Genomic DNA, 11,140 nt, shown 5'->3' with positions numbered 1-11,140 from the left:
AGTAAGGGTTAGAAGCTAGCAATAACACGCTAAGTTGGACAGCATATAAGAGGAGAAGGTCCTGCCCAGTCTTCAGAGCTCTCTCCAAAGCAACACTTATTCCAAAACAAAACATTAACAGCCAGAGCAGAGTCTCATGAGAGATGCTGTCGTCAAAAGTAACAGTCAGTATCTGATATAGGGACCATCTGCACTGCACAATCTTAGGTTTTTTTACATTACGGACATTGCAGCTTATTGGTCAGTTTGCTCTGGCCACAGATGCAGTCCTCATACCTCCCTTCAGCAGGCCTATGGCATGCAGGTAAGCAGAGACTCTGGGCGTTTGTCTTCTCGTGTTTTTATTCATGGAATACATTGTATAACCTTTTCATTGCATAGCTTTTTTGGATTTTACTAAATTATCTTTAAAATGCAATACACTGAAAAAGGGACATTTATTTATTTGCTGAGTTTGCATATATGTATATTCAAGAACTTTTGCCCATGGATTGTTCATTAGTTTGTGATCATGCAGTGTGTGCTTTTTGCTAGACAAATGCGTTAGATTATGTACAAGCAGAGGTGGGTGAGTTTATTCGTCGGACAAGAGCCAACAAGAAAACATTAGTTTTATTAATAAATAATTAAAATTTCTTCTTTTTTCATAATTATTAGGTTACTTCTGCCAGTACTTTGTGGCAAAGTTGAGCGCAGAATATATATATTTTTGCACATGGATTATGTTCATTAGTTTATGATCATGCAGTGTGTTTTTTTTTTTTTAAATGTGTTTTTTTGCTAGACAAATGCGTTAGAGGATGTACAAGCAGAGGTGTGCGAGTTTATTCGTCGGACTCCTCAGGCTGACCTCCAGCTGGCAGCAGGAAGTGTGGCGTTAGAGCTAGTGTCAAGATCGCAGAAAGATGCCAACTTCTACCCTCAATGTTTATTTCTACAGCTGCTGGAGACTCGGTACCTCTGCTACAGGTTTGAACTCACCTGCTCAGCCCGTCTCCCATCTCCTAATGTTTTGTGTATAACTATGCTCATTGCCATGTTTTTGTTTTTATTTGTTTGTTTATGTATATTTTGGAAATGTAGCGTGTGCCCTGAACTGCTCTCATTGGCCATGGTGAAGAAAGATTTCCATCTCTGTCAGATTGCTTTCCAAATATTTTCTGACATTCCTGAAGCAGTTACCTGCGCTTGTCTCAAAGCTATTCTCAGGTGAGTTTTTTGCTCACCTACTGAAAAACATTAAGACCTCTACACCCTTAATAACTGAGACAAAATGCTGTATTTTTCAGAATATAAGTCACAGTTTTGTTAATCATCTGAAATGTGCTGCAGCTTTATATTCCAAAGTGACTTATTTAATGTCCAGCACACAAAACATGGGCGTAGCCCGCGCAAACATGCGTATGCAACATTAATTTTAGCATTGCTTACTTGAAATCAGTCTGTTTATCATTAGAACTAAAACGGAGTCAACCAAAAATAAAAAGTTTGTATGTAGGGATGTCAGTTATTGTGACCACTGTACCGCTATGGTGGTGTTCTAAACATACGTGCTGAAAGTACAAAGCCTAGTTTACATCATGTATCAAATGTTAGGCTGCATTATGAATATAGGAACATTTGGATTTATTAAATTAGACAGAGATATGTGAGCCCTGAAACAGTGCACTGGAAAACATGTTTTGTTGGATCAAAGTAAAACCGTTGCTTCAACTTACAAGTAATCAGTTTACTTTTTCTCAACTGAAAAAATTAAGTTTGATCAAATCAGTTTTCTGTAGTCAACTGAAACACAAATTTACTTGACTAAATTTATTTGGATTAACTTACAAATCTATTAAATACAAATATGAATTATTCTAAGTGAATTACTAATGAACTAAATAAAATTATACTAAATATATTAAATGAAGCTTTTTGTGCTCTTGAGTCAAACATTTTAAAATGTTTACATCACAGTGAAATCTTCAACACTCACTGACATATTTTCCACTTTTAGCATTGCAAAGAAATTTAGAAAGAAAGTTAGTTACTAGTGTAAATTGCTTTTGAACTGCATGGTTTAAAGCATAACACAGAACATTCATCCAAGAAATTTAACATCCATGTGCCATTGGGGGGAAAAAAAAAAGCCACTCCCATTTCCAATGAACTTGCATTGACTTGAAGAAAGAAAAAGAAAAAAAAAAAAAAAAACAGTCTCTCACATGTGGACAAATTTAAAAATACATTAGAATGTAAAGTTAACATTATAAACTCTTCAATACATTTTACAGTTCTCCTGATATTTAGAGCTTTTTTTAACCACAACATATTTTATAATGAAACCTGAAGACTGACTTTCCCTCCAGTGACAGTCCATTTAACCAAAATTTAGAAGATCCAGAAAAGTCATAAAGGCATCATAAAATGTATGTGTTTGTGAATAAAAGCAAATTAATCCGATAAAAAAAAATAATAATAAAATAAATCTGTGTATCATATAAAGCGATTGTATCACTTCACAAGAAAAAGAAACCACTCAATTCTTATAGAATACTTTTAAAACACCTTTATGACCTTCTAGAATATTCAAGTTTTGGTTACCTGAACTTTTAATGGATGGACCGAAACCTCTCCAAAACCAAAGGTATGGAACAAAATGAGGGTGAATATATCACAGATTTTTCTTTTTTGAGTAAATTAACTCTCAAAGTCTCTGTCCATCTGTAAAAACAAACAAAGTTTCCTTCTGTGCCAAGCATGGTTGCTGCTTTTTGTACTTGCAGAATATCTTTTATCACCACCTCTGAAGTGTTTTCCTGCTTTGAGAGATTTTGAGAAAAAGAATTGGGATTAGTTGTAGTATACGCATGAATGTCTGAGATAAATACCTTAATTAACATTGAGGTATTTATTGTCCAGGTATTGGCTGGTATGGGTCTGTTATATTTATTGGTACAGATGGTATAGTGCATAAATTGATAAAGTGCAGTAAATAGCAACTGGCCTTGGAAAAAAAATAGCACTTACAGTTCTCCTGTGACTTGATTGCATCTCCGAACTGTTGTGAAAAGTCAATAAAAAACATCTCTCTTAAAAAAAATAAATAAATAAGACAATGTCAGCCATCTGGATTGAAGGAAAATAAATGCAAAGACAAGTAAAGAGTAATACACATGAAGTATTCAAGCAAGCAACCGGACCAGTAAATACAACATAAAGATGCAAATTGACTTAACAGTAATAAGAAATACTACTAAATAAACTAACCAAATGTTTGAAACAATAAATCTCTTTACGTTATGAATTAAACATACATATTTTTCTTTTAAAGTTTGATTAATGACAGGGACAGCAGGGAAGCTGCTTTAACTTTAAACCTGAATGCATGGATCCAATATATTGATTTACATGTAATTTTCTCCCAAAAGTTTATATTTGCTTAAGACATAACAGACTGTGTTATGATAATACTTTGTAAAGATGGACATTTTCGACATGTGTTGTGTATAATTGACTGTTCAAAATGGCAGACGACAATGCTGACAGGGGGTCTCAGTGTACACACTTCAGGTGCGTGAGCGTAGAGAGCTGCTTTGAGATGAACAACCACCGCTTTGAAAAGATCAAATGTCAAGAAATTTACTCAATCTGGCCAATGAAAGATGCGTGGATGTGACAAAACACCCATTAAGCAGTTAACTTAGACAAAATAATCATGTACATGTGGTAACAATAAGCTTAGTGGTAACAATAAACTTAAACTTATTTGTATAATTACTCACCCATAAAATGGAATTGTGTGTCAGGTGTGATGTTGATGCGGGGAAACAAAATGGTGGTCAATCAGAAAATTCTCAACCCAGACATTGATAATGTCAGTGGTCACATGGTTTTCACAGAATGTAATTTTTATTTGAAGCAAATAGTTTAAATTACACCAACAAAACTTAGTTTTACTTCCAGTTAACTAAATTCAATTCAATTCAATTTATTTGTATAGCGCCTTTCACGATACATACAACTTTACAGCAAATTAAAGTTTTTACAATATATTTAGTAGTAGCTTACTAGTGGTGACTGTCAAGTTGATGTACATATGGCAGAGATTTATGGTAAAGATCAATTAAATAATTTACTTCAGCTCAATGACAAGACAGAAAAGTAAATTTAAGTCGGATCGGATAAAATGTTCTTTAGCCTAACGACAAGGCATCTGCACTTTTTTTCAGTGTGGTTTTAGTTTTGCAGTAAACTTGGTTAAGGTTTGGCCTTTAGGCCCTTTACAGTAGGCTAAATGTTATTTATAATGAGTGCCATTATACTGTTTATAGTGTTTGTAAATATTTAATTTACCAGTAGTTTACCTTATTTCTGTATGGATTAGCATGCGCCCTGCAACTTGTACATCGATTCAACAATGCAGTTTTGTCCTGGTGAAAATTATACTAAGGTACAACTTATTTTCTGGAAAATATGGTAACCTAGAAGGACTAAGCTTTTTGTGTTTTAGTTTTATTGCACAAATGCCCTTTATAAATAACTGATGTCTTTTTTGTTTTTTGTTTTAAATCCTTTGTCTGACCAGTACTCCAGACTCTGAGATGGAGACTGTGAATCTTGACACAGGCAGTGTATTGTTCATGAAAGAGCTGACTCAGGCACAAAGTCGTTCAGATGAGGAGGGTGGGCAGTTGAACGGCATTTGCCCCACTGCACTAGAGAATGATGTCTCTGAAACCCCTGTCAACAAGCTACAAAGAGATCCCTTGTCACTGGATATGAGCTGTCCTGTGGGGTTACACAAGGGTGCCCTTCTGTATCCTTCACCCTTACTGGTTTATAAAAAAAAATGAAGAAAAAAAACTTATGCCTTTTTTGTGTTTTTGATGCATGTTTTCTTTAACCTGACTGATAGAAATGAGGTTCTGCAGACAGCATACAGTGACAGACCCCTGCTGCCACATCTAAAAGATCTCACAGTTCCACAGGTCATAGTGAGTATCTGACAAAATAACACATCTAGCCTATATTGAGTTTACAGCGTCCTGTTATTTAGTCCCCCAAATTGTGGTGCAGAGGTAGATGCCTTACTAACTTTTTTATAGGCCCATTGGAAAAAAATAGTCTTTGATGACCTGTTCTTAATTCACGTTTTTGTTGTTGTTGTTGTTTTAGGTCTTTTTACAGTATCTAAGGTTCCTTTATTTTAAATATTCTCATGATGCCCACAAACAAATCCAAGATTTACGGACCCCAAGTATTTCTCAGGTCTGTTACCAGATTGTGAATATTATTTTAAACATTGACTATTGCTGCTATCTCTCTAAAGTGCCTTTTTTTTTTTTTTTTTTTTTTTTTTATAAAGATCATAGACTGGGTTTGCTTACTACTAGATGCTCATTTCACTGTCTTGGCTGTGGCACCCGAAGCCAAAAGATTAGTCTCTGATCTTCACAAGTTTGTGAGATCACAGGTAGGGCATGTTCCTTATTGCTGATAAAAAAAAAATGACAATGTGTTTCATTTTATAAAACTCAAATTACAATATAACATTTCTTGCAACCCTTTTCAGGTAAAACTGTATGCTGAACTGGGCAAAATTGAGGGAAGTCTGCAAGTGCTTAAAACTTCCAAACAATCTGAAGATTTTGGCATGTATGGAGTACAAGTAATTGAGCTCTTTTAGATTACTTGTGCAGATTATTTTTAATAAAATGCTGGTGATGTGCCCAGATTTCTGCCTGTATTTGACTTATTTTCTTAGTTTGTTTTTAGAGATGTTTGAAATTCTTTCAGCTTTAAAAAAAAATTAATAAATCTAAGTATTATGAAATGACTGCAGTAAAGCTTTGCAGGTTATCATTCATTCTGTGTTGTTTTTCATGTCTGTACAAACAAGCTGATATTGATGCAAAAGAGGACCGTACTCTGAATCTCTACTTTTATTCAATTCAGTTCAAGTTTATTTGTATAGTGCTTTTCACAATATAAATCGTTGCAAAGCACCTTTACAGAAAATATATTAAAAAAAAATACAATATATTTAGTAGTAGTGTATATATATATGTGTGTATACATATGTGTATAATATATATTCGCATTTTGTGTTGGTGGATCGTAACCAGATTGTAAGTACTGCTTCAAAAGGCAAAAGAAGAAACAGGAGCAAGAGCCAAAAAACAGAGTAGGCAATTCATAGAAAACTGTAGAAACCTCAAACAGCCTGATCAAAAGTTTAAGACTATCGCCCAAAAAACCCACAACAGAGCTAAAAGTGCCAAAAAAAGGACTCAATAATGAGTAGCCCCACCACTCTTGCTGATTAGTTAAAGCATTCATTTTGGTATGCTTTATGCGACTGTTTCCAGGAAGCTGGTGGGAATGTGTGTCCATGTGGTGAAGATGGATTCACGAAGGGCATCCACAATCTGGAACTGACGTTTTTTTTTTTTTTTTTTTTTTTGTAAACTTCCCTTGCCATCCATCCCCAAACATTCTCAATGCAATTTAGATCAGGGGAACACACAGAAAGGTGCAAAAGAGAGACGTTATTCACCTTCGTCAGGTGGACGTTGTGAAGTGCAGCGTTGTCCACAAAGCCAAGACTCAGTCATTACCGCACAGACAAGAGCCCTCAGTCAAGAGGGATGCCCACTGCAACAGGTCCACAAAGCCAGCGGCCATTTGACGCCCCAAAACAACCTGAAGCTCCATTTTCCCATTGAAGGAAAAAGCACTCCAGATCATGATGGAGCCTCCTCTGCTGTGCCGTGTAGAAAACATCTCTAGTGGGATCTCTATGTCATGCCAGTAATGTTAGAAGCCATCAGGACCACCCAGGTTAATTTTTTTTCTCGTCAGAGAATGAAACTTTCATCCAGCTTTCAATGGCCCATGTTTGGTGCTACCTTGCAAATTCCAAACAGGCAAGTTTGTGGCATGGGAGGAGATGTGGCCTTTGAAGACGTCTTTGTTCTTGAATCCCTTCTATTGCAGATGCTGCAGTCAGCATCAGTAAGGGCCTCAATTTGGGTCGAGGATCGGTCTGTGCCTTCACGGACAGCCTGTCAGATCCTCCGGCTCAATACAGGTGAATTTTCGTTGGGTCAACCACTTGACTTTTTTTTTAACTCTCAGGATCTTTTGAGTAATGTAAAATGGCTGTCTTACTGTGTCCAATCTCGGCAGCGATGGCGCATTGCAGCTCAACAATCCTGCCACATTCAAAGACAGAAAGCCTTTTTGCCTGTGTGTTATGTTATTAAAAAGTATTATGTTTAGATATATAGAAACAGACATAATTCACAATTGAGATATGTATTTTTGTATTATATATACAGTAGTCAACATTTGAAGTGGATCAAAAAAGTTAATCACAATTGTCCTTAGACAAGAATGGGTATTTTTTTGGTTTTAGGAAAACTTTGAAAGGGTTTGATCTACTTAAAATGCTGACTACTGTGTATATATATCGGGAGAGCTGGGTGAGTTGAGCCAGATTTTACATGTGTGTTTAAAGCGTGCACATGACAGTACTCAGTTAGGATGTGGTGCGTCTTTGGGAATAATTACTTGTATGTGATAACAGTTAAAAAAAGAAAAACAGCCTGCAATTGACCTTACAGAATTGGACTAATAGTATTCAACAACCAACTTATAAATGTTGCAGGGAAATACAATTTCATAACTTCAAGTTACCTTACCCCAGGCCTTTTGGCTCAAATTACCCCCACTCCATTTTAACAAATATGTATCGTCCAGCATTTTAGAGCTAACATCACGCTAACAGTATAGTCTCATATTATAACTTCCTAAAGCACAAATACATATGTGATATTTTTTCAGATTTGTCTGTAATTGTTCAGACACAAGAAGCATGAGTCCTTGAACATAGCCTATAAAAATTACTTTGAACAGCGAAGAACTTTTTAATTGTCTATTCTCTGTATTGTTAGTGTTATATTTCATGTTGTTACCACAGACAACTATAGTTGCCACAGTTTAGAGTTGTCATTTTCCTTTTGTAATTTTTTTTGTTCATGTTCTATTTCTCAATGACAAGCAAACAACCAAATAAAAGTATTTCTCAAGCAAACAACCAAATAAAAGATTTCAAGAAAGAAAAAAAAAACCTACTCACTTCCTTACTGTCACATGAGGCTGTCAACTTCCTACTCCTACTTCCAGGAAGCATGGCGAAGGCAAACCCTCCCAAAAAAAGATAATTTTCATGTTACTAATAAGTAGTTTTTGTTGACACACACACACACATATACATATATATATATATATATATATATATATATACAGTGTACATTAAGGTCTGTAGAATCATCCAACCAAAACAAATCTTACAAGTGAGCTATAGTTTTTTATATACATAGTCAAAAGTCCAAGCAGCAAATAACTTGTCAGTACATATATACTGGGAAAATGGGGTATACTGTGCTAATAGGTTATTAAATGAAGGTTATTGGTCTTGTTTAGCGCTTTTGGGGAGAAGAGAGATAGAAAAGGGGAGTGAGGAGGACACGTATGACATAACTTCCCATTCCAAATGTCTTTCATAAAAGAAATTGCATGCATTATTTTTTATTTATTTTATTTTATTTATTTTTGGTTATATAGATGTCTTTTTTTTTCATTTTTTTTTTTATTTTTTTTTTTTACATTTTTATTCATTTATTTTCATTTACCTTTTTGATACACAATGCCCTGTTGGGGCAACTTAATGGCTGCACCTTGTTCTGCACTATGTTCCACCACTTTAAGACAATGGATATGTTGTTTGTTGTGTTTTCATATTCATTTACATTTAGACATTTAGCAGACGCTTTTATCCAAAGTGACTTACAAAAGAGGACAATGGAAGCATTTAAAATCAGCAAAAAAAAAAAAAAAAAAAAAAAAAAGCAATAACATGCAAGTGCTATGACAAATCTCAGTTAGCCTAAGTACAGCAGCAGTACACATAGCAAGGGTTTTTGTAAAATTATATAATGCATAAAAATAAAACAGATATTAGGAAAAAGATAAAGCAAGCTAGTGTTAGAGGCCTTACAAAAAGAAAAGAAGCTAGTATTAATTTTTATAAAGAAAACAAGCAATAAGTAAGTGAATAGAGTATAAGTCTAAAAGGGCAAGTATTTTTTTTTTTTAAAGAATATAATTATTATTATATGCTAGAGTTAGAGGGTCAAATAAAGTTGGAAGAGATGTGTTTTTAGCCAATTTTTGATGATGGCTAAGGCTGTTCGGATTAAGTTGGGCTTGTCATTCCACCAGGAGGGTACATTTAATGAGAAAGTCCATAAAAATGATTTAATAATGCACCGTTCACTTGCAGAATGCAAGCTTCTAGAGCGCACATAAGTCTGAAGTAATGAATTTAGGTAAAGGGGTCCAAGGCCAGTGGTGGTTTTGTAGGCAAACATTAATGCCCTGAACTTTATGCGAGCAGCTATTGGTAGCCAGTGCAAACTGATGAAGAGAGGTGTGATGGGCATTCTTTTCGGCTTATTAAAAATTAATCTTGCAGCTGTATTCTGGATTAATTGTAGAGGTTTGATAGAACTGGCTGGAAGACCTGCCAAAAGAGCATTGCAATAGTCTAGCCTGGACAGAACAAGAGCTTGAACAAGGAGTTGTGAAGCATGTTCCGAAAGAAAAGGCCTGATCTTCCTGATGCTGTCCAAAATGCAGCAGCTAGAGTTCTTACTAGAACCAAAAAGTATGATCATATTAGCCCGGTTCTGTCTACACTGCACTGGCTCCCTATTAAACATCGTATAGATTTTAAAATCTTGCTAATTACTTATAAAGCCCTGAATGGTTTAGCTCCCCAGTACCTGAGTGAGCTCTTATCGCCTTATAGTCCCTCACGTCCGCTGCGTTCTCAAAACTCTGGCAATTTGATAATACCGAGAATATCAAAATCAACCGCGGGCGGCAGATCTTTTTCTTATTTAGCACCCAAACTCTGGAACAATCTACCCTACAATGTTCGGGACGCAGACACACTCTGTCAGTTTAAATCTAGATTAAAGACCCATCTCTTTAACCTTGCTTACACATAACAAATCCACATTCTTATAATTCAAATCCGTTAAAGGATTGTTAGGCTGCACTAATTAGGTCAACCGGAACCGGGAACACTTCCCATAACACCCGATGTACTCGGTGCATCGTCAGAAGAATGGCATCTACGCTAATATTAGTCTATTTCTCTCTTATTCCGAGGTCACATTAACCACCAGATCCAGTCCGTATCCAGATCAGATGGTCACTGCAGTCCCCCGGATCCAGTCCGAACCCAGCCCAGACGGTGGATCAGCACCTAGAGACGACCTCTACAGCCCTGAATGTCAGCGGAGTCCACATCAACTAGATGAGCCCCAGAGACGGATCCACATTAAAGACCACATCACCTAGACGGCTGTCGGCACAAGACCACGGGAACTTTGGCCAGAGGAGAACTGGCCCCCGGCCGAGCCTGGTTTCTCCCAAGGGTTTTTTTTCTCCATTTGTCACCGATGGAGTTTTGGTTCCTTGCCGCTGTCGCCTCTGGCTTGCTTAGTTGGGGACACTTTCTCTTAACACAATATTGCATTTTATTTTATTGTTTTTGATTAACTACCTTTACCTATAATGTGAGTGTTTAATGTTGCCTTTGGCATTGTTGATGTACTGTTTCCTATTTAATACTGTACAGCCGCCTTGTCACAATTCTGTATTGTTAAAGGCGGTATATAAATAAAGGTGACTTGACTTGACTTGACTGATGTTGAATAAAGCTAATCTGCAGGACCAAACAGTTTTAGCAATGTGGTCTGAGAAAGTCAGCTCAGTTTTTGGCTGTTTTTGAAGGAGTTATGGTTGATTTGCTGGATGGTGAAATTGTGATGAAACAATGGATCCACAAACAGTTCTGTCTTGGCAAGGTTGAGTTGAAGGTGTTGGTCCTTCATCCAGCAAGAAATTTCTGTTAGACAAGCTGAGATCCAAGCAGCTATCATCGGATCATCATGAAAGGTAGAGTTGAGTGTCATCAGCATAGCAGTGATATGAAAAGCCATGTTTCTGAATGACAGAACCTAGTGATGCCATGTAGACAGAGAAGAGAAGTGGTCCAAGAACTGAGCCTTGAGGTACCCCA

At 36.2% G+C, this 11,140-nt stretch overlaps 1 protein-coding gene across 1 annotated transcript in view; it reads left to right on the top strand.

The window, feature by feature from the left end:
• The window catches only part of nol11 (nucleolar protein 11), a 32,998-nt gene extending 25,410 nt beyond the window's left edge, over nt 1–7,588 (top strand). Inside the window, exons 12-18 of the mRNA XM_051111879.1 lie at nt 785–969; nt 1,084–1,209; nt 4,571–4,801; nt 4,901–4,979; nt 5,161–5,253; nt 5,351–5,458; nt 5,558–7,588. Of these exons, the coding sequence (XP_050967836.1) occupies nt 785–969; nt 1,084–1,209; nt 4,571–4,801; nt 4,901–4,979; nt 5,161–5,253; nt 5,351–5,458; nt 5,558–5,671 (936 nt within the window). The 3' untranslated portion in view covers nt 5,672–7,588. The remainder of the gene's footprint in view (nt 1–784; nt 970–1,083; nt 1,210–4,570; nt 4,802–4,900; nt 4,980–5,160; nt 5,254–5,350; nt 5,459–5,557) is intronic.
• The last annotated feature ends 3,552 nt before the right edge of the window (nt 7,589–11,140 follow it).

Source organism: Labeo rohita, chromosome 6, assembly GCF_022985175.1.
Source record: "Labeo rohita strain BAU-BD-2019 chromosome 6, IGBB_LRoh.1.0, whole genome shotgun sequence".
Taxonomy (NCBI): domain Eukaryota; kingdom Metazoa; phylum Chordata; class Actinopteri; order Cypriniformes; family Cyprinidae; genus Labeo; species Labeo rohita.
This window is presented reverse-complemented; position numbering and strand designations above follow the sequence as displayed.